The sequence below is a fragment of the Hyperolius riggenbachi genome, chromosome 2 (genome assembly GCF_040937935.1).
Source record: "Hyperolius riggenbachi isolate aHypRig1 chromosome 2, aHypRig1.pri, whole genome shotgun sequence".
Taxonomy (NCBI): Eukaryota; Metazoa; Chordata; class Amphibia; order Anura; family Hyperoliidae; genus Hyperolius; species Hyperolius riggenbachi.
Window position 1 is genome coordinate 82,342,153 of NC_090647.1, and position 24,997 is coordinate 82,367,149.

General features: G+C 43.0%; 1 protein-coding gene across 9 annotated transcripts in view; it reads right to left on the bottom strand.

The window, feature by feature from the left end:
• Positions 1–24,997, bottom strand: part of ATP8A2 (ATPase phospholipid transporting 8A2) — a 970,290-nt gene that overhangs the window by 491,393 nt on the left and 453,900 nt on the right. For all 9 annotated transcript variants that reach the window (XM_068266975.1, XM_068266976.1, XM_068266977.1 and 6 more), the window contains 2 exons: positions 21,393–21,576; positions 9,922–10,032 (listed from right to left, as the gene is read on the bottom strand). In XM_068266975.1, the coding sequence (XP_068123076.1) occupies positions 9,922–10,032; positions 21,393–21,576 (295 nt within the window). The remainder of the gene's footprint in view (positions 1–9,921; positions 10,033–21,392; positions 21,577–24,997) is intronic.

Sequence of the window (24,997 nt, forward strand, 5' to 3'; positions counted from 1 at the left end):
GTCAAAAAATCTTTTTGCACATGGTTCACTCTGCATGGCATGCACAACTACTAGGTGCAGTTGGTGGTTATAGCAGTGGATATAAGGAACATATCTAGATAACTTATTTTGGAGCAGAGCTTGTACACCCCCTTTTACCCCACTCATCACAGACGCCCCATCATAACATTGGTTAAGTATTTTGTCAGCACTGTAGCCAGCATCAGAAAGGTGTGTTAATATCTCAGCGGTGATGTACTCTGCATCAAGTTGATGCATGTCAAGCAACCCAATAAGATGCTCCTCTGGCATAGAATTGCTGACAAATCGAATCATCACAGACAAATTTTCCACATTGCACCTGTCCCTGGTCCCATCACTTTTGAGGCAGAACCCTGCAGAATCAGCATTTTCATATTTTTTTCTGACCTCTTTGAGCACCATGTCTGCCAGTGTTTGAATAATTTCATTTTGGATATCCTTAGATGTATATTTTGCATTCTTTGGGATACTCTTAGCAATGCTTGCTAGCTTCTCGTTCTTCTCTAAGGTATACTCCATTAATTTCAAAAAGAGACCTGAAGCAATGTCATCATTACCTGCTTCATCCAGCCGCAAGGTTTCTACAGTCCCACGGAGCCCCAATTCATTCACACAGAGAAACTTAACAGCACTGGCCACACTCTTAACATAGTAATGATTTTTTTCAATTAGTGTTTTGCCAACCAACATGGAGTCAACAGTTCCCCCTGTGGCCTCTCTACTTTTGTGCTGAGTCCATACACTTGACGCATGCACATGATTACGGCTGGACACGTGCCTCTGTAGCCCCTTGTCTCGATCAAGGGCTGTTTTCCAGTTGTTAAAACCAGTTAAAGTAAAAACAACATCCCTCTCATTAACAACGCTGCCATATTTCCTACAGGGGAAACAAAAGCAGGCATCTCGCTCAACAGAGTATTCCAGCCATGGGCGTGTGCGGTACCAGACAGGATTGAATGATCTTAATGTTGTACCAAATGCACGCTTTGGGTAGCTAACCAGTACTGGCTGAGATGGTGCATTGATATTTAAGTCAATGGGTGTGGCCATTATCTGAAACTGAGCAGGCTGCTTTGGTACAGCACATGTGGAGGGAGGATCAGAAGAAGCAGTGCTTGCTGATACTGAAGTAGTAGTAGTAATTGCTGTGACTGTCCCTGTTCTACTAGCAGCGGTATCATTGCTACTATTGTTATTAGTAGTACAGGTAGCAGCAGTACTACTCTTTTTATAAGCTCTGAAAAATGGATGCATTGCCGAAGTAACTTTCTCTTTGTGAGTTGCTGAAAGCTGAAATGGAAATTAAGCTGACTTATTGAAAAAATGTTCTCAGGTGTAACCCAGAAATATTTTTCGTCAAATGCTAATATACTGATATTGCGTGTTTTTTTTTACCACAAATACAGTTCTGCGCACTGCAGATTATCAAAAAAATGTTCTCAGGTGTAACACAGAAATATTTTTCGTCAAATGCTAATATACTGATATTGCGTGGTGTTTACCACAAATACAGTTCTGCGCACTGCAGATTATCAAAAAAATGTTCTCAGGTGTAACACAGAAATATTTTTCGTCAAATGCTAATATACTGATATTGCGTGGTGTTTTTTACCACAAATACAGTTCTGCGCACTGCAGATTATCAAAAAAATGTTCTCAGGTGTAAACACAGAAATATTTTTCGTCAAATGCTAATATACTGATATTGCGTGGTGTTTTTTACCACAAATACAGTTCTGCGCACTGCAGATTATCAAAAAAATGTTCTCAGGTGTAACACAGAAATATTTTTCGTCAAATGCTAATATACTGATATTGCGTGGTGTTTTTTACCACAAATACAGTTCTGCGCACTGCAGATTATCAAAAAAATGTTCTCAGGTGTAAACACAGAAATATTTTTCCTCAAATGCTAATATACTGATATTGCGTGGTGTTTTTTACCACAAATACAGTTCTGCGCACTGCAGATTATCAAAAAAATGTTCTCAGGTGTAACACAGAAATATTTTTCGTCAAATGCTAATATACTGATATTGCGTGGTGTTTTTTACCACAAATACAGTTCTGCGCACTGCAGATTATCGAAAAAATGTTCTCAGGTGTAACACAGAAATATTTTTCGTCAAATGCTAATATACTGATATTGCGTGGTGTTTTTTACCACAAATACAGTTCTGCGCACTGCAGATTATCAAAAAAATGTTCTCAGGTGTAACACAGAAATATTTTTCGTCAAATGCTAATATACTGATATTGCGTGGTGTTTACCACAAATACAGTTCTGCGCACTGCAGATTATCAAAAAAATGTTCTCAGGTGTAACACAGAAATATTTTTCGTCAAATGCTAATATACTGATATTGCGTGGTGTTTTTTACCACAAATACAGTTCTGCGCACTGCAGATTATCAAAAAAATGTTCTCAGGTGTAACACAGAAATATTTTTCGTCAAATGCTAATATACTGATATTGCGTGGTGTTTTTTACCACAAATACAGTTCTGCGCACTGCAGATTATCAAAAAAATGTTCTCAGGTGTAACACAGAAATATTTTTCGTCAAATGCTAATATACTGATATTGCGTGGTGTTTACCACAAATACAGTTCTGCGCACTGCAGATTATCAAAAAAATGTTCTCAGGTGTAACCCAGAAATATTTTTCGTCAAATGCTAATATACTGATATTGCGTGGTGTTTTTTACCACAAATACAGTTCTGCGCACTGCAGATTATCAAAAAAATGTTCTCAGGTGTAACACAGAAATATTTTTCGTCAAATGCTAATATACTGATATTGCGTGGTGTTTTTTACCACAAATACAGTTCTGCGCACTGCAGATTATCAAAAAAATGTTCTCAGGTGTAACACAGAAATATTTTTCGTCAAATGCTAATATACTGATATTGCGTGTTTTTTTAACCACAAATACAGTTCTGCCACGCACTGCAGATTATTGAAAAAAATGTTCTCAGGTGTAACACAGAAATAATTTTCTTCAAATGCTAATATGCTGCGTGTTTTTTATTTTTAGCACAATTACAGTGCTGTGCAGAAGGCCTGAGGTGGCAGCAGATGGCAAAGAACGCACACAAAATAAATGAGGCACTCTGAACTATTGATTTGCCAGAAAGGCTGCAGTGCACTCTGGCAGTGACACTGACTGACAGCCTTAAATGAAGCAATTATCTGATTTGCCAGCCAGGCTGACTATTGGACTGGTCACTGGCTGAACTGGCACAGCACACCAGACCTGCAGCACTCTGATCGATTAATTTGCCAAATGCCAATGCAATTGGCACAGCACACTGCGCAGCCACAGCCAGTGTCTGGAGAGGCAAGTGGCAGATGGCGGCGGGTAGCAGAAGGCGGGCGGACAAATATGCTGGCTGAAAAAGTTTGCCGAGTGCTGCTGACTCTGCTCTCTCCGAGAGGAGTCTCAGCTCTGACGCAGGCACAGTGGCGGGAGCGGGACCTTAAGAGGCCGCCCTGCATAGAGGAGGAGTCGACTCTCTCAGAGGAGGAGAATTCCTCTTTCTCTGAGAGAGTCGACTCCTCCTCTATGCGGGGCGGCTCTTAATGTCGCCACTGCCTGAGTCACAGCAGAGACTCGTCTCGGAGAGCCGTACGAGGAAGAAGCGGTCATGTGACTGATCACATGACCGCTCTGCGCTCCACGCAGGACCAGGAAGCAGCCGCAGCGGCAGAGCGAGAGCCGCTCTGATTTGAGGGGGCAACGAGTCTGTTTGAGGGGGCTCTGCCCCCTCTCGCCCCCCCCTAAAGCCGGCCCTGTCGCCGAGGTTCCTCCCCCCCGCCGGAAGCTCCGTGTGCCGTGTGTGGGTAGCTGTCGCTAGCCCGCATACACATGCGGGACTAGCGACAGTTCCGGCGAGGTTGCGGCGACGGCTGTAGCCGGCGATTGAACATGTCAATCGCCTGGCGACAGCTCCGACGGGCGACGGTTCGGGGCGCGCGCGTCATACACACGGGCGAACCGTCGCCGCAACACGCACGTGCCACGTGGTTGCGGCAACGGCCATACCTAGTGTGTATGAGCCTTTAGAGCTGCCAATATGTCCACATGGGCCAACATTCCTCAGCAAGAGTATCAGCATCTTGTTAAATCCAAGCCAAAGAGAATACTGGATGTGATCAGAGCTAAATGTGGACCAACTCGTGGGCGTCTCTAATTTTTATGGCCACTCATTGTACGTAAGGATGAAAAAGGATGACGCTGGGCTAAGCACACAGGGGACACACTTACTGACTTACTATGCATTAATGTACTGTAAAATCCACACAGCGGCACTGCGTCTAAATACATCTCTGTTCATCGCCTCTTCCTCCCGCCGCTGGTTTGTATTCATGCACATCCCTAGGAAAGCCAAATAAACACAACCAGCTCCTGCCAGGAGGCTCGGCCATTTACTCCTGCTAAAGCAACACTGTCCAGCTAGCGGTTCCTCACAACAGGAACCAGCTCTAAACAATGTGCACACGGGTAAATAACAAGAGTGCAGGCCGTTTATTTTTCTACAAGAGATTCAACAGAAGGCCTGATTTGATCCTGTGCCTGGAAGTGCTGCTCTTCCTGTTAGCAGACCATCCGCTGTGCTATATGTTTGCCTAACACCCCCTGGGCTTTGCACTCAATACCACTGCACCTTCTTTGCCTCTTTTCATAAGGTTCCTTTTTTTATCAAGTGTTTTGCAACACTGCTTTGTCATACCTACAGAATAGAATAGATTTTTGGCAGCATAATCAGTGAGCAAAATGTAAACCAAACTGGAAGCGCAAAAAATAAATAAATTATATAATGAATTGTATGTGTAGTACGGATAATGAATAGAAAACATTAGTAACAAAGAAATTAGTCTCATACTTTTATTTTCAGATATACCGTATAGCATTATTTACAACACTGCATCATACTGTCACAGTTGCAGTTTCAAAAACACACTTACTCACCCTCTGCTTCGACCAGCTGTCCCAATTGTACTGTCATGATCGCTGCTGCAGCAGATATTGCTGGAAGTAGTAGTGCTGCAGCTCAGGCAGTTCTGATCTCTTTCCATGCAAGCTGCATAGCTTTGTCTGCCTTTCCCTGCTGTCAGCTTGTGACTGATTACCATTCACCTGTGTGGGAATCTGCATGTCTGCTCCCATTGGATGACCTCAGTATAAAGATCTGCTTCCTGCAGGACTCCTCGGGTTTTCATAGCTTCAGTTTAAGCCTGTCTTGCTGTCGCTTCAGCCCCCGATCGTGTTTCTTGTTCTAAAGATACTTTGCTGGTTTTGCATCATATATTGGCTCATTGCCCATATATATGCATACCAGCACGTTTATTATTTTCCTTGTATTCGTGTTACGTTGATACATCAGTGACGCTGATATATACGTACACGAACTGTTTATATCCTGTGTTCAGCTAGTCAGTTCTAGCACGTTGATCACCCGTGCTGAGATAGTTATCCTGTTCCTGGTCCTGTTTGTGGATTGCGTTCATCTCTGCGAGGAGATAACGAATCCTTCTGAATCCTGTCCTGTTACCGTTTGTGGATTGCGTTCATCTCTGCGAAGAGATAGCGAATCCTTCTGAGTCCTGTTCCCTGTATCGTTCCAGTCCTAAGTCAGTGTTCCTGCTTATGTCATATATCGGTTCATTGCCGATATATACATATGTTAGTCAGACGTTACAAATAGTTTCATTGATAGCTGTAATTGTAATACGCTAGGAAATCATACTTATTTTATATTTATCTGTGTTACATTCATCTATCTTGATCCTGCTATTTCCTGACTATCCTGTCCTGTCTTTGTGAGGCACGCCATCGCCGCAACGCATTGGCTGCCTCATTCCAGTCTGTTTTATTGTGGACGCTTGCTGCCACTAAGTAGTGGCTAATTAAGCAAGCGTTCATTCTGACTACCTGTTCTGATCTCCTCAGTTCTGGTTTATGCGCTCAGCGCTACTTTGCGCTGAGACGTTATAGCGAAAGTATTGTTTGTGGCTGTCGGATCTGCACTGGCTCTGTGCGCCACAATCTCCTTCTGGAGTCAGTCCTCCCCTCCACTATACTAGGGATAGCCTGTTTCCTTGTGCTAGTGTGTGTACCTCCTCCACGTCAGCTCATGCGTTGCATGCTGACTGTGGAGAATACACCACCAAGCCTTACATGTACATTGCGGAATCCTTTTTTGCACGTGCGGGCTGTGCCCTCTTATAGTCAAATTTTGGAAACAAATTGTGGATTTTCTACAGGATCATATAGGCTCAATAGAAACTTCTTTTGCTGCTAAGCAATGTGTAGCTTAGGCCTGAATGATTTTAGGAAAACATTGAATTGAGCGATTTCAATTTGATTTACGTTTTCCTTCAAATCAAGCTTTGTTCCCCCTCTGTGCCTCTCTGTTTCTCTTTGTGCCCCCTCTGGGTCTCACTCTGTGCCCCCTCTGTTCCCCAAGCTGCAGCAGTGCTGTACATACCTTCCAGCACGGGTCCAGCGAGGCCCATCTATTCACTTCGCCTCCTGCAGGCTCTAATGCATGGCATAGTTCCTGTAGGTCATGTGACATACGGAACCCGGAAGTATGCCGTGCATAAGAGCTGGCAAACGGCAATAGAGGACAGACAGCACTGGATTAGTGCGGAGGGTATGTCCGATGCTGTGGGCCTCAACCGCCGGGACTGGGGGGAGGGGGGGGGGAGTGGGGGGAAAGATTGAAGCTGCGTCTTCAAACTTCCCCCATACTGAAATGAAGTCATTGCGATAATCACCACTTTGATTATTCCAAAATGGGGATCTTGGTGATAGCGATTTTGGCTTAAACTCGGATTATTGTTCAGGCCTAGTGTAGCTTTCCGCTGGATGTCCTTTACATTCCCCACTCTTTTGGATCGGAAATCAAAAGTAAAAGCCACCCATCCATACAAACAATTGGTTTATAAACATAGGGAGCATCCTGCCAAGTTCCCCCGCATTTGGGGTCGCTGGTTGAGCAACCCTCATATCTAATTGTTCCATTAATCATTTTCTGTTCCATAATGCCATCTGTTTCTTGCTGAACCCCATGACTGTACCCCACCTCTACTACTTTACTAACTTTTTCTCTCCTATTTCTCCCCAGCACTGGTTATACGCTGCTGATTATCTATGGTTTCAATGTAATCGATCCATGCACTTAAATTAACCCTTTTTATCTCCAGTTGATCTCCAAGTATTGGTCATTGAATCTGATCTTATGTACAGTAACACAATGTCTGCTGTATATATACATTATCATATTTTATTATTTACTACACATACAATTCTTTATCTCATAAATTTATTTTTGCTTCAGATTTGCTTTAAAGGGACATGGGCTCAAAATTTCACAGATACCCAGCGGCTATCACAACATCCCAAAATAAATGAGACTGTTGGTGCCTCATATCCAACAGGCATGTGGGTTAAGCCCCTCTGCCAGGATCAAGGCCAATCTCGCAGAGGGGTCCCGACTCCCTAAGCTAGCAGTGGCTGTATCCGCATCCTACACATAGGCTTAAGCTTTTTATCCTATATCTGACATGCATCCAATTGTGGATAGGCTCAGTGTATGTGTAGGATAGGGATGTATTCACCGGTAATGTAGGGACTCCTGTAGGAGATTGGCCTTGGCGCCGACAGATGGGCTTAACCCACATGCTCGTTGGATATGTGGCACCAACAATCTCGATTATTTTGGGATGTTGTGTTGGCCGCTGGCTAACTGTGAGTTTTGAACCCAGGCCCCTTTTATATTCTGCTCTGTGTGTTGCCCAGCCTTGTAAGCTCCTCATACGCAGGTTATCAGCCTGACTGAGCAACTACCAATTTTTCGCTAAGCATAATCAGTAAACAGAAACCATATATGCTATCAAGCCAGAATTGTCAGTAAACATAAACCCCAATATAATATCCCATATTCATTGCAAAAACATATGACATACGAGTCCTAAAGATCATAAAGGCCAACTGCCCTTACTGCAGATGTACATATACAGTATGAGGGCCAGCTAGATTAACCACTTAAGGACCGCGGTCATAAACCCCCCCTAGTGACCAGGCCATTTTTTGCTAATTAGGCCACTGCAGCTTTATGGCTTCGCTGCAAGGCCACACAACTCAGCACACAAGTGATCCCCCTCCTTTTCTGCCCACCAACAGAGATTTCTGTTGGTGGGCTTTAATCAGTGCAGGGATGTTGTTTTTTTGTTTGTTTTTTTTTACAAATACTTATTTGTTTTATTTTTTAATAAATGTATCCATTTATTTACTTTAATACAGTGCCCTCCCTCCCTCCCCCTGCCAGCCGATGATCAGCCTATGAGAGCCGATCGCTCTCCTGTCTCCCAGGTGGACAGCGGTGTCACACGGCTGTCCCCAGTACAGCGCTGTCATAGATCGCAGCGCTGTACACAGTAAATAGACGGCGGTTTCGTCATCTAACAGTCTCCTGGGGGCGACAGCCGCTGGGAGACTGATGACGGAGCGGATGCGTATGCATCGACGCTCGCAATCTCCTGTAAAACCCCGCCCCAGGACTTCACGCCAATTGGCGTGGAGTGGTCCTGGTGCTGCTGTCGCGTACAGGCCAATCAGCGTGGAGCAGTCGGCAAAGGGTTAAATGCCTATAAGAGATTTGGAGGATGTGGCAGGAAGCAAAAACACCTGGACAAAACCAGCATACCAAGAGGAAGGGTCAAGGGGACTATATACAACAGAGTCCCAGTTATTCGGCACATGTAAGGACTGCCTGATAACAGATATATGTATTTTTCAGTTGCTTGAGAAGTCAAGCAGCGGGGGCCTTCACTTAACACTTACCCCCCTTCCCCTTATCGAATGTAGAGCGCACTCAGTGGTGTCAATGGGGAGGAGTAACCTCAACTGAATTGGTGGCTGGTAGGCCCGTATGGGTTCCCAGCAGTATAGCTTTGTCCCTCATGTCAGGCACCAGACATGACCACTAATGGTCCTCGCGAAGCTGATGCCTGCTCCAACTGGCCACACGCAGCTCCTGCACTCCGCGGGTGTGATGCGGTCCAGTGAGCAAGCCACCTAACCCCCACTAACACCACTGAGTGTGCTCTTTTTCTCTTGTCACCGCTATTGCCATAAATCTGATGAGTATGATTATACCTTATGTGACACAAGTACGAGTGTGGCATCTTAGGGACTGACCAGCTATAACTAATCAACATAGCCCAAAGAATGAAGCCCCCTGTGCTCCGGGGCTTCTACATGACTGTGTTGGGGGTTAGCCTCACGCAGTGCAGGTGACAAGCTCTGGATTTGCTACATACAATGGAGAAGAGATCAGAGCTCTCCTGTGGCCTTTCAGTCCAGAGAAGGTCACGGTATCATATCTTCAGTGATACAGATATCAAAGCAGCAGCAATATTTCAAGCTGTTTTTAGTAGTGGTAATCTCCAGCCTGGGATTTATCTGCAGATTTACCTTGTGCTTTGGATGGAAAGCATAAAAGCACAGGCCAGGTCCAGCCAAGGTCTAGAAACGTAAACCCAACGTTTGATGTTGAAACAAATTGCTGGGAAGGTACAGCGTGAGTACTTAGAGAGTTGGAACTTATGCCCTGTCAGTATTGTGGCAGCTGTCTCTATGAACTTAATGGATTTTGTGCTTGGTGCACATCATTCAAGAGATGATGTGAATAGGGTAAGATGAGCCATTCTTACAGGCGGTTCTACATAAGCTGAGAAGTGGAGCTCATTGCTTGATGAATGTCTCTGTCATTTGGATCTGTTATACTTGGCATGCGTTAGGGCTGGGCAGCGGATGTCCCAGGCAGGCCTGCAGACAATACCGGCGTGCCACCAAGTGATGTACGTGTTTGGTTTGCCATTAATCTTACCTCGATGATGTAGAGGACCACATTCTTGTAGAAACAGTAGAGGATGCATTTGGTCACACGATTGTAGCTCCAGGCTCCGTGCACCAGAAGGAGCTTCTCCAAATAACAGAACTACAAAGAATAAAGAAAAGAAAATCTTGAGGGGAAATATGATGCAATATTATAATAACCAGACTATGGCATGTACACTTTTTGACTTGGGGCAAGGGAGGAAAGTGATGATTTAAAGCAAACCTTACGTGAAAATAAACTTATGATATAATGAATTGTATGTGTAGTACAGCTAAGAAATAGAACATAAATAGGGAAGAAAGAGTCCCATACTGTTTTCCAGTTCTGGAAGAGAAACTTCAGTTGTTATCTATGCAAAAACTATTCTCTGGGGTCTTTGACCAACTTGAGTGTAAGACAGTCCCGTTTTCTGAAGCACTTAAACATCAAAGAAACAGCGAGAGACAGGTTGAGATAATGTTTTACTTCAGTGAAGTTCAAAGAGCCGTTAGCTCTGCTCTGTTTTATAGTTTAAAATACAGTGTGTGGTTTGTAAACAGCAAATATGACAGTATGATGCAATAGGAAAGGAAAAACTAGTAAAGTAGTAGAGGTGGGGTACTTCATGGGGTTCAGCAAGAAACAGATGGCATTGTGGAACAGAAAAGGATCAGTGGAACAATTAGACATGAGGGTTGCTCAACCAGCGACTCCAAATGCGGGGGAACTTAGCAGGATGCTCCCTATGTTTATAAGTCAATTGTTTGTATGGATGGGTGGATTTTACTTTTGATTTCCAATCCGCAAAGTGGGGCATGTATTGTAGGGGACATCCAGCGGAAAGCTACACATTGCTTAGCAGCAAAAGGAGTTTCTACCAAGAAGGTCTTGTCAAATTTAGACATTCCATCACTAGTAATGTTTAGGAAGCACAATATTATATCTGGAGAGGCTGAAGAGCCCATACAATCCTGTAGAAAATCCACACTTTGGCCTCAATTCACTAAGATCATGCTGGAGATAATAAGGCAAGAGAAAACTTACCGCCACACTGTGAGAGAGCTATCTTATCTCTTCATTCCTTAAGTTACCTCCTCTGTAGTTAATTTACCTCCTCTGTAGTTATTTTCACACAGAGTTAATTAACAGCCTGTCTTTAACTCTGGAGTTATTTTAAGGATTGAAGAGTTAACTTAACCTCCCTGGCGTTCTATTAAGATCGCCAGGGCGGCTGCAGGAGTTTTTTTTTTAAATTAAAAAAAACTATTTCATGCACCCAACTGAAAGTTGGCTGCATGAAAGCCCACTAGAGGGCGCTCCGGACGCGTCATTCTGATCGCCTCCGGCGATCAGAAATAACAAGGAATCGCCTCCGGCGATCAGAATTAACAAGGAAGGCCGCAATGAGCGGCCTTCCTTGTTTCGCTTACCTCGTCGCCATAGCGACGAGCGGAGTGACGTCATGGACATCAGCCGACGTCCTGACGTCAGCCGCCTCCGATCCAGCCCTTAGCGCTGGCCGGAACTGATTGGTCCGGCTGCGCAGGGCTCGGGTGGCTGGGGGGACCCTCTTTTGCCGCTGCTCGCGGCGGATCCCCGCAGAGCGGCGGCGATCAGGTAGCACACGCGGCTGGCAAAGTGCCGGCTGCGTGTGCTGCTTTTTATTTGATAAAAATCGGCCCAGCAGGGCCTGAGCGGCACCCTCCGGCGGTAATGGACGAGCTGAGCTCGTCCATACCGCTCAGGAGGTTAAAGACAGAAGAGTTAACTTTAGGTTTGCCTGAGGTAAAATGTTTCCTGAATACTACATGCCTTATCACCAGGGCTGTGGAGTCGGAGTCGTGGAGTCGGAGTCGTGGAGTCGGGCAATTTTGGGTGCCTGGAGTCGGAGTCGGGAAAAAATGCACCGACTCCGACTCCGACTCCTAATGAATTTGTAACTGTAATTAAAATAGAAAATATGATAAAATGTTCTATTTCTCAGATAATTAGATAATCTATTAGATGTTCTATTTCTCAGATAATCAGTTAGTCTGTGCCTCTCGGATTTACAAGCCCTACTCCATAGAGCCAAATTAATCCATGCCATGCACTGATGAGGATCAAACAATCCGAAACAGCCTGTATGCATGTTGGATTATTATGGCTCTGTACACATTAACAAGCTGACACATCATTGCATTCCAGCGGTTCTGGAGGTGTGTTTAGCTTCTAAGGGTACAATGGTTAATTTGCATATATTCAGCAGTGGTGCCTGGGAGACATCTCGAGCTCACTCTAACCTGAATTATCGCAAATTCTTTCTGTTTTAGGAAAGCAAACTTTTGTTTTTCTTAACATCTTAGTAAGGGGGCTTTTAGGACCATTGTAGTCCCTTACACACCCCAATGAGTTCTCGGTCACCATGAGCTTGCTGGTTAGTCTGTGCCTCTCGGATTTACAAGCCCTACTCCATAGAGCCAAATTAATCCATGCCATGCACTGATGAGGATCAAACAATCCGAAACAGCCTGTATGCATGTTGGATTATTATGGCTCTGTACACATTAACAAGCTGACACATCATTGCATTCCAGCGGTTCTGGAGGTGTGTTTAGCTTCCAAGGGTACAATGGTTAATTTGCATATATTCAGCAGTGGTGCCTGGGAGACATCTCGAGCTCACTCTAACCTGAATTATCGCAAATTCTTTCTGTTTTAGGAAAGCAAACTTTTGTTTTTCTCAGATAATAGTCATTAAAAATAATGTATATATACAGTATATATACAGTAATAGCTGTGCTTAGTCCACAAAAATGAAATAAACTAATCAAAATTAGTTACTTGTGCTGCTTCAATAAAGCAGTCCCCGTATTTTTAAGGTCAGATATACATATCTGATTGTGACTGTATATATGATGTGTACACAGGAATCTCTTTTATATACTAAATAACATCTATGCTGTAAGAATAAAGCCTGATGTGTAGCTGTGTCACTAATAGAGATGGTCAATGAGATGGAAATAATTCTGCACTGATGCTGATTTATGCAAATGTATGCACTCCCTTTGCTGATGAAATCAAATAATTTGATATGTTGTTAAAATTTGGTTTGGTGACTACAAATTAAAGGGTACCTGAGACGGATGAAAAGTAAAGTTTTATACATACCTGGGGCTTCCTCCAGCCCCCTTCAGGCTAATCAGTCCCTCGCTGTCCTCCACCACCCGGAACTTCTGATATGAGTCCTGGTAATTCAGCCAGTTAGCGCTGTCCAGCCGCATGCCGCTCCCACAGCCAGGAACATTCTGCACCTGCGCAATAGTGCTGCACAGGTGTAGTATGCTCCTGGCCGCGGAGTGTGTGCATGCGCACTACGCCCGACTGGCTCAAGTACCTGGACTCATAGCAGAAGATCCAGGTGGTGGAGGAGGACAACGAGGGACTGATTATCCTGAAGGCGGCTGGAGGAAGCCCCAGGTATGTATAAAACTTTAATTTCATCTGTCTCAGGTTTACTTTGTTACACAGTAGTACTATACTCTACATATGCACTCCCCACAGAGCTGCAGGGAATCCACTGAGAATGCTGTGCACATTGAACACAGAGGTGTTGTCTGTCACCCATAAACCTTGTTCAGATTGTGCATGAAGAATGTGTAATAGAGGAAGAATCTCCTCATTCCCCTGCAGAGTACCTGCACATCATTCTTACATGTACCCACACTTACATTACCTAGGGCCTGATAGATGTTATTTGTTCCGGTTTGTACCTTTTACAAGTACTTTTACCAAGAACTAGTTTTAGTCTAAAGGGAATAAATATAGTAGTCTACATATCCTTCTCACTTCAGTTGTCTTGTAAAATTCCTAAGCGTTGGCAGTTAAGAGACGAATTTCATGTTACATACTTTTAATCAACAAAATTGTAATATGCAAATTAGAGGAGTCGGAGTCGAGGAGTCGGAGTCGGTGGAATCCTAAACTGAGGAGTCGGAGTCGGAGTCAGTGGATTTTTGGACTGACTCCACAGCCCTGCTTATCACCATGGTGACAACTCTAGAAACATTATTAAAGACAGGAGATAAGCTTAGTGAATTGAGGCCACAGTTTCCAAAATTCAGCTATTAGAGGGCATTGCCATAACATGCAATAAAGGAGGATTCCGCAGCGTACATTTGGGACAGTTGGTCGAAGCAGAGGGTGAGTGAGTGTGTTTTCGAGACTGCAGCTGTGACAGAATGATGCAATGTAGTAAATAATGCCATATATCTGAAAATAAAAGTATGAGACTCTTCTCTTTGCCACTAATGTTCCAGTCATTATCTGTACTACGCATACAATTCATTATATCTTAAGGTTTTTTTTTACTTCAAGTTTGCTTTAATGCTCATGTATTATCATAGCTTCAATCACATTAAAATCTAAAGTTGAGATTGTTCTGCCTTTATTTATTTATAATAGTTTCATTAATGTAAAGTAAGAGGAGGAAAGATGAAACTTCACACAAGCAGCTGAAAATTCTTGTGGTTAAGGCCGCTGTAGCATATAAAATTCCAAGCCCCATTAGGTGACCACACAATCGAAAAATGTAACCAAACGTAGGCACCAAGGGCTGTATGGTTTCTGTTAAAAGCCCATGACAGTTATCCTAGAGATGGTCAATGAGATGTAGTTAAATCCGGCTTGCAAGCAAATTCCATGCAAATTGGATGTAGCTTAGAACTGGGCCAACCAAAAGCACATCCTGATCAATTTTACGCAATTCTAAGCTGAAAACAATTTACATTAAATGTCCATGTAAGCGTGAGTTGTTAGCATCTCTTTGGTGGCCACCTCTACCTCAGGCGTGTTGCTCCCTGTTGTCAGTAAAATGGAGAATCAATTTGAAGATCTGCCTGCTGACATTCAAGGCTCTACACCACATGGGACCCAAATACATAGAGGATCTATTGGAACTTTATGCCCCTCCACGCACCCTCCGCTCTGCCAACAAGATGAAGCTGGTTATTCCCAGGATGCACTTAACATTTAGTGCTCGGGCCTTTTCCTGCACAGCCCCTACTCTATGGAACTCACTTCCACAATCAGTACGAGAGGCTCCTTCTCTGGACAGCTTTAATAAAAGGCTAAAAACTCACCTCTTTTCCCTAGCCTTTGAGACTGCATAATGCAGGGTCACAGCGCTTTGAGTCCCCAGGGAGAAAAGCGCTATAAAAATATTATTGTTATTGTTGTTAGGGGTAAGGATTCGAAGTCAGAGCCTGCCTGAGACATCTTCTGTACCAGGCTTCTTCTTCAAGCTTCTGAGAATGAATCAGATGCTAGCATTCTAGTGCCTGATACTGAGACACTAGGGGGAGAAACGCCATCAATAAAAGATGCCTCTAGACTTGGCGAGCCGCTGGAGGAGGTGAATAATGCCACATCCTGCGTGACTCTGCAGTGGGGGGTCCAAGCCTGGGGGATTACAAGACAACCAGGGAATAATATGGGGGAGGGACCACTAGAGAACCAGGGAATATAATGGGGGGGGGGGGGGGGGGAGAGGAGCAGAAGCCCCTTCAAAATACTGGAGGAAGGGGAAATACAATGGAGGGGGGAGCTGTTATGGTGTAATGGCCATTTTCAAAGTGGAGGACAGAGAATTCCATTGATCACAGTGGACAAACATGACGCAGGAGAGGAGAAAGAGATTGATGAGTAGACTACACAGGAGGTAAGTATGACATGTTTATGTTTATTTTGACTTTTAATTTTCAGTTCAGGTTCTCTTTAAATTTTACAGTTGTGCTCTTAAAGAAAACCTGAACTGAAAATGAAAAGTCTAACTAACCATACACAGGTCATACTTACCTCCCATGTAGTCTACTTCTCAATCTCTCCTCTCCTGTGTCCTGTTTGTCCACTGTGAACAAGGTATTTCTCTGTCCTCCATTTTGAAAATTGCCATTACCCTATAACAGCTTCCTGGTCAGCACACTGTTAAACTGTAACCTCGTCCACTTGAGCCATAGGGAAACATGGACATTACCTGGCACATCAGTTGTCCTCTCAGCTATAACTGACAGCAACTGATATATAACTGACAGTAACTGATATATTTCAGTTCTGACAAAATGTTGTCAGAACTGGAAGGGATCATTATCAGAAGAAAATGGTGAGCTTCTGAGAGGAACTGATGGAAAGGTAACTATGTAATGTTCATTTGAAGTTACTTCATGTTTATTTTAAATAATTTTACTCAGTTCAGGTTTTTTTTAAAGAAAACTTGAACTGAAAATAAAATGTCAAAATAACCATACACAGGTTTGACTTGCCTCCTGTATAGTCTACTCCTCAATCTCTTTCTCCTCTCCTGCGTCCCATTTGTCCACTGTGATCAATGGAATTTTCCATCCTCCATTTTAAAAATGGCCATTACCCCATAACAGCTTCCAGGTCAGCACACTGTTAAACTGTAATATCACCCTCTTGAGCCATAGGGCAACATGGACATTACCTTGCACATTCAGTTGTAACTGACAGCTTCTGTTATATAACTGACAGCAACTGGTATATCCTGGTATATCCAGTTCTGACAAAATATTGTCAGAACTGTAAGGGATCACTGTAAGAAGAAAATGGTGAGCCTCTGAGAGGAACTGACGGCGAGGTTAGTATGTAATATTTATTTGCAGCTACGTCGTGTGTTTATTTTAAATAATTTTACTCGCTTCAGGTTCCCTTTAAATCTTGGACCAGTGTAATCCTAGTGTAGTCAGATTGTGGTACTACAGGATTGCCATGTTCAGGAACCACTGCACTAACCTATTTCATGAAAACGGTACTGTTTGTGAGTGAGAACCAGAGCTGGGACAAGGTCCTCCAGCACCCAAGGCTGAGACATCAAAGTGCACCCCTCCATCCCTCCACACCAGCCGTCACACACTGATTGCTATTAGACTAAGGATCCCTAGGGCCCCCAACACCTTAATCTCTAGTTATCTGGCTTGCTGTCACTGCCATGTATCCCCTTTTCGTATTTCTCTGTGCTTCAGACACAATGGAGGAATGATAGCTGAGTGAGTTGTGCGCCCCTCCTACACTGCGCCCTGAGGCTGGAGCTCCTGCCTCTGCTTCAGCCTAGCCCTGGTGAGCGCTTACAAAGATGTGCTTCTAATCTTGAGACCTGGCGCATAAGGATATATCCTCCTCTAACACAAGTCCTGTTCCAGCAGCAGGTGCTGGTGTTAGATACAGCCCATGTAAAAGAGTAATAGAGTGTTGTGCCTGACAGAGGCATCGTTGTCCAGCCCAAATGGGCATTCCGGCTCACTAAGAAACCATTATGCAGCTCTTAATCAGCCATATTCATGGCCGGGTCAAAACATGATACTTGAATAATAAGCTCTGAAATACAGTCTTGAAGGTGCTAACCCCGGGCAGATAGCAAAGAATGTATCTCACACACGCATTGCTTTCACAAGAGGCGTATGGCAGCTCATCTGGAAAGAATGCATAGGTTATTTGCAATGTGCTGTGACCGGGGCCTAAAGTGTGATGTATAAATGATTAGGCATCACATAAACAGGATTCCTTCCAAACAGGAGAGAAAAGATACATTATGGATGACACTGTGCAATCTGGCTGATGGATGAGTGAATGTATGACCTATAATTGATATCAGCTAGGATCTGCGATAGAAGTATGCAAAGTCTAGGGAACTGCATTGAAAATTAACTTGTGTCCCATCTATTTATGGAGAGACTCCAACCTGAGTCATACGTTGTGCCCACCCCTTCCTCCTTTAGTAAGCTGCTCCCATAGGCTAACTGCCATTATGTGATACTGGTAGCGGAATTAAGGGGCAGCGTTCTAGTGACCTTATGGGATCAACTTATGAGGTTGGTGGCGGTGGACTGCTGGAAAATAGGTTCGCTTTATGAATAAAACTACCAAGCGTACTACAAATTAGCTTTAAAGTTAACCTGAGGTGAAAATAAACTGATGAGATAAACAATTGTATTCATCCTCCTACTCCTAAAAAATTTTTGGGGAATTTTTTTTTGACTCCACATTAACCACTTCACCACTGAGGGGTTTTACCCCCTGACCACCAGAGCAATTTTCACCTTTCAGCGCTCCTTCCATTCATTCGTCTATAACTTTATCATTACTTATCGCAATGAAATGAACTATATCTTGTTTTTTCCGCCACCAATTAGGCTTTCTTTAGGTGGGACATTATGCCAAGAATTATTTTTTTCTAAATGTGTTTTAATGGGAAAATAGGAAAAATGTGGGGGAAAAAAAATTATTTTTCAGTTTTCGGCCATTATAGTTTTTAAATAATGCATGCTACTGTAATTAAAACCCATGAAATTTATGTGCCCTTTTGTCCCGGTTATAAAACCGTTTAAATTATGTCCCTATCACAATGTTTGGCGCCAATATTTCATTTGGAAATAAAGGTGCATTTTTTTCAGTTTTGCGTCCATCCCTAATTACAAGCCCATAGTTTATAAAGTAACAGTGTTATACCCTCTTGACTTAAATATTTAAAAAGTTCAGTCCCTAAGGTAACTAATTATGTATTTTTTTTAATTGTAAATTTTTGAATTTTTTTTTAATTACAAAAAAAAAAAAAATGGGGAGTGTGGGAGGTAATGAGGTAATTTTGTGTGTAAAAGTCATTTATTTGTATGTGAAAAATGTGTAGGGTGTAGTTTACTATTTGGCCACAAGATGGCCACAGTAACTTTTTGCTTTATTGCGACCTCCAAGCCTCCTTCCGGAAGCTTGGAGGAAGAATAAGGAGGCTGGACACGTGAGTTTCTTCTCACAATGATCGCGCTGCCCATAGGAGAGCAGCGGGTCATTGTGGGGCTTAGATCAACGAACGGGAATGGATTTTCCCGTTCATTGATCTCCGGGCGAGCGGGCGGCGGCGGTTTTACTAGCGGCGGGCGGCGTGTTTACGAGCGGGAGCGCGGACAGCGTTGGGAACGCGGAAAGTACGTGTTTCTCCGTCCCTGGTTTTTAAAGGATGGAAAAAGGGGCGGAGAAATACGTACGCGCGGGGGTAAAGTGGTTAAAAGTGGCCTCATGTAAACGGTATGTTAAAAACATTCACCTTATAAATGTATTTTGTCTATCAAGAATTTCTATCTTGGCATGCTTTTGCATATTCCTATTGTATTGAGATTTGCCATATTTTATACAGACATAGGTGCTTACTTAGTTCTGTTTTTCTTCTAAGTTTTCTCCTAGGCGATATTCTTATACTTTATCAATAAAATGGGCTGATCAAATTCACTGTTTCTCCTACGTTTCCTCCTTGGAGATCATTTTTCATCTTCTGTTTAAAATAACTTTTCAGAACTCAAAGCAATTAAAAAAAATACCAAAAAGTAGTTGAAAAGGTGCTGTCAAGTACTTTCTTACTAACGCCTTAAAAGGGATATTATTGATAAGAAAATACCACCTAGGAGAAAACTAAGGAGAAAAGGTGAACTGGATCGGGCCCAACGCCGGTACTTTTTCACCCACCTTTTTAGTACTTTTTCTATCACTGGAAATTTAATGGTGAAAAAAATTAAGATGAAAAATGATCTCCTAGGGAAAAACTCAGGAGAAAATGTGACTGGAATAAGGGCCATAGTGGAGCTTTTCTGAACTTCATATTTCAAAAAAAAATCCAGTCACAATAGTATAAAAATCCTCTTCATACAGGTATATAGATTAGGGAACACACTGATGTCCTGGGCAGAGCCGGGACAAGGTCCTCCAGCACCCAAGGCTGAGACACTAAAGTGCGCCCCTCCATCCCTCCACACCAGCCGTCACACACTGATTGCTATTAGACTAAGAGGCGCCCCAGGGCCCCCAGCACCTTAATCTCTAGTTATCTGGCTTGCAGTCGCTGCCATGTATCCCCTTTTCTTATTTCTCTCTGCTTAAAAAACAAGAGAAGAATGATATCTGAGTGAGTTGTGTGCCCCCTCCTACACTGCGCCCTGAGGCTGGAGCCAGTGGCGTAGTTAAGGAGGTATGGGCCCCGATGCAAGTTTTACAATGGGGCCCAAAACCTGCCAATGGCAACTACAGTGTCAGAGGTGCAAGAAGGGGATGGGAAACAGTTTGTTAATAATTACCACTATTCAAAGTATCTATAGAAGTAATTATTATGAGCACAGGATCAATAGAGAGTTAATACTGTAGTTGAGGGAGGGCCCTTCAGGGCCCCTCTGGCCCAAGGGCCCTGATGCGGTCGCTACCTCTGCAACCCCTATTGCTACGCCCCTGGCTGGAGCCTCTCTTGCCTCTGCCTCGGCCAGGCCCTGGTCCTGGGAATATCTCATTTTAAGGATCTCTTCCTGAATATTGCATATCTGCACATCTATTTATACTGTATATCCCTTAATATGGAACCTTCTATGATCATAAAGGCGAACATAGATCATAAAACTATTTCAAAGACATACTAACTGGCCAAAGAACTGCATTTAAAAAAAATAAGATTTATTTATTTTTTGTTAATTATAGGAAAAGGGACCACTATTGCAAATAATACATATGCATAAAATGTGCATTTCTCCTAGAATAAAATGCACGATCAAATACTGACAGATCTGCTTTTGGACCAGTCCATCTCCATATAGGGGGTTCTCAGTATTTCCTTTATTCTTTACAAAAGCAATCCCTAAGAAGGATCTATACAAAAAAATGCCTGACAGCCTCCCTACTCCCTTGCACACTATTCAGGCAGCTGGACTGCGCGACTGTCGTTCAGTAAGTGCTTTTGCATATTAAGAAATACTTGAGAATTCCTGTGAGGAGTCCAAAATCCAAATCAGATCTTTCAGCAACATAGGAAACAATACATTTATAGTGCATTTTACTCTTGGACAACTGCACATTTATTTGTATGTATTTTAAATTTTACAATTTTTTCCACAACTGTTGTCCTCTACATAAGTACAAAATGTATATATGGACATTAGGTATTTTAGCTTTTTTTTCAGGGAAGTTGGGGGTCAGGGTTGGAAGACTTAGCAAATTTAAGCTGAAATTTTCCACTGTCCAAGTTTCTACATGTAAAGTCCACCCAACCGGGCTGCATTATCACAGATGTGATATAAATCTGTACAGAAGAAATCCTCACTTTGCAGTCTATGAACTTATGGACCTATAAATCGTTCTTGGCAGCAGGCTGAGAGATATATATCATATTCAGAGGGGATGTTTAGACACAAGTGTGCGGAGTGGCGCCTCTCCCCTACTGCTGCAAGCCCCACATTTGCTGATAGGAAATGCAATACTTTATAAAATATTTCTGTGCAGGCAGATTGGATGCTGTAAAGTACACTAGGGCATCCGAGGTGCTAGCACTGGGCTTGGTGGTGGCAGAGAAGATATCTTCCCCCCATAAAGTTGCTAGATTCAGGGGCGGTCTCTTGATACCTCTAGCTGATACCTCTGTCAGCAGTCTACAACAGCTGCTCTGCGGGGCCTCTGACCTGAGCTATAGCGTAATCGGAGTTATTGGTTGCTTGCATGCCCTCGTTCCCGCTGATCCCCACTCCGACATGTGCGGTCTGGATCATTCCGACATCATTGGCACCGTCTCCGATGGCCAGGGTGATGGCATTGACATGTTTCTTGACCATGTCTACAATTTCAGATTTCTGCAGCGGAGACACTCTGAAAAACAGAAGACAAAAAACAAATGTGAGCTACTGAGAAGTCACAATTTATGCAAGTCTTTGCGATGTGACAGCTGTGAACCAGATTTAGATCTACCCAAACCGCTCTTCTCGGAAAGTAACCTCGCTCCAAACAAAACGTGCTACAGATGCCAAACAATGTAGTGAGCTGTAGTGAAAATAACATAAGGAATAAAATTGCTTATATTTTACAATATACACTTATAAATGATTTAGTCAGTGCCAGGCCCGGATTTACCTCATAGAAGCCTATAGGCATAGATGTCCTGGCTCCTTAGAGTTTGTCCTCCGTGAACCTACAAACACCCACAAAAGTGCACTGCAAGTGTGCTGCCTGGCCCAGCTGTCACTTCTCCCTCAGTTACCGTGCCCATCATAGGAGGCTACAGGTGTCCTTTAGCATTAGATAGCCATAGGTACCCTCAGTATTAAGTTTCCCCTGACATTTCCCCTGACATTTACACTCTGCTCAGGACTCTGCATAGGGAAGAAGGTGCTCGGAAAGGTGAGTGAGCCACCCTTCCATCATCAGGCGCCTGTAGGCACATGCCTACAGCGTCTTATGGTAAATCTGGCCCGATCAGAGCAGTGTTCGCCCCAGGCTGTTTTAGCTGGGTTCTTCATCCAATTTTGGTAAGCACCGGGCTGTCATCGGCTTGCCTCCTTATCCTCCTCCTATGCTGTAAGCAGACTTTCACTGGCCTGCATTCCCCTCTCGCACTCCACCCGGCTACTTATGAACCAATAATGAACAGAAACACTGCTCTACCCAGCCTGCTGGATCAATCACCTCCATCTAGTGTAGATCTCACAGTTTAGTTCCAGAACTGTAGAGACCAAAAACACATGGCTCAGATATCTGATAATGAGATGTATGACATCATACTGCAAATGATTGTTACAGTCCTGCACTGGGCATTTTGCATTACTGGTCAACGTCAAGTACAACATCAGTTATGAAAGTGAACCATAGAATGTGATTTATCAATAGAAGGTCAACATGTTCCCAGTAATCTGTGCTGTGAGAACTTTACATTTTTCTGTCTTGCGTAAAGAAGAGGTATCACCTTCTAAGTGTTCTGGGAACATATAGATATGGAAAGCTCTCCTCCCTGTAACTATAGCTAGGGTTCTGCTTTGGGAATCCCCACCAGTCTAGAGATTTAAAAAAAACATGTTTGGAATTCTTTATAGGCCTAATCACTTCCTGGCTGAATTATTCACAAACGGGTTGAGTTACTAAGGCAAAAAAAGCAAGAACCAATCTTTAATAAATAAATCCTGGACACCCTATATTTATTCTTTAAAAAATGCTCTGTGTGTTGGAAATTATATAACTGGTAACTTTGCACCCTCAGAGAGAATTTTTTTTAAAATTTGGAATAAAACCAGGCTGCCCTGGATAATGATTAGTGTGATAGGGTCAGGGACGGGCCGAGGCAGAGGCTGGAGAGGCTCCAGCCTCAGGGCGCAGTGTAGGAGGGGGCGCACAATTAATTCAGTTGTCATTCCCAATTGTGTTTGAAGCAGAAAGAAATAGGAAAAGGGGATACATGGCAGTGACTGCAAGTCAGATAACTAGAGATTAAGGTATTAGGGAGGTTGGGGGCCCTGGGGCGCCTCTTAGTCTAGTAGCAATCAGTATGTGATGGCTGGGGGGGAGGGATGGAGGGGCGCACTTTGGTGTCTCAGCCTTGGGTGCTGAAGGACCTTGTCCCTGCTCTGGATAGGGTTGTGTGCATTCTCTAAGTAGCACAAACTTTAGTTCACTAACTTTTCAGTAACTTTTTAAATACTTTAAAATTACTTCACTACTGAAGTTGTTTTCACAGTTCAGCACAGCTCTGAATACTTTGGCAATAACATTATCACGCCTAAATGATTTATATATTGGTTTGTTTTTTTCAGGACAAATTAAGCTTTTTGTGGCTGATATTTTTTATTGTAATTACCTTATTTTCTATGCATTTTAAAGGGAAAATAAGGCAAAAAATGCGCTATTTATCCATTTTCATCCATTATAGCTTTGATGTATACAGTTCTATTGTACATTAAACTCACACATTTTATTTGTCTAGCTCTTCTGTTAAAACATTTGTGTTCATTGTGTATCAGGCCCAGGCTCTATACTTTACTCACTGTTGTCTCTGTCTTCTCCTGCAATGTTTATTTTACACATGTTTACTCTCTAGTCCTGCCTTTGAATTCCTTGGGGAAGGAGGGGGGTTGCTGTCATTCCTTTTCAACTCTGTTGCCTTTTTATCAGCTTAGAGATTAATAAACAGTGTTATATAGGTTAGGAATTTCAGTCAGTTAGATAGCTACATTAATCTTCATCCCATTAAATACACTTTTCAATCTTTGCTTTACAGGCATCTTTATAGTAAAGTTTGTTAAAAGAGAAGCAAACCATTTACATCAGAATTTTTATTCCTCAATACTTTTTTTTTTTTCACACAATCTAATCAACTCAATCTTTATTGATGGTTCCTTGAGTTGCAGATGCCTATTCTTCTGGAAAACCTGTGCACAGGTGACTAAGAGTGCTTTCCATATGCGTCAGCTATAAACACCAACACAAAATATATAATTGGTACCCAAAGGCTTTGCAATAAAAAAACATTGTTTGCAACACTTTATTTAAAAAAATAAAGAGTAACAAAAAAGAGAGAAAAAAAAACATTTGTTCCCATAAGCCAGACCTAAACGAACAATACATCTGGCGACGCAATTACTTAGATATTAAAAAGAGAAGACGTAAAGCTTTCAAGCCAATTTCACACAGTCCCCCTTCGCTTCTCAGGTGTGAAGTATTTGTATTCGCAGCGTTGTAACCATAACCGCACATTGTTACACGTGGTGAAGCCCAACATCTGAGCTACGGCAAGCCACATTTATCAAAACCAGCCCCAAAACAAATTGACTGGCTGAGGAATATTAAGCCCGGAGCCTGTGGAAGTGGAAATGTCATCTAGTAGGTTTTGTTATTGTAGAATTCATCTGGAAAGCATTTCGGGAGCACTGTCTTGGCACACCTGGAGTTAAGCCTGGCCTTACTTGGCAAATCAGTGTATAACAAGGCATTTATCAACAGGGAATGATGGTCAAAGCAGATACACACACAATAGAAGCTAAGTGTTACGAGGCGGCCAGGGCTATGTGTTATATTATTAGACTTAATAAACTGTGGTGATTTTGATCTGACTGAACCCTGGAACACAAAGATAAAATCAGCCTCGAGGAATGTTCCACAGAGCCGGTTCCTGCAAAGGAACCTCAGAGCTGAACTTTTATTGCAGAATGTAGTGTGGACTGCGTCCTCTGGGGCCACTTCTACTGAAGCCATGTGTCAGCCCCTCACACCGAGTACTTCTCTCATTTGTCTCTTTATACAGCAA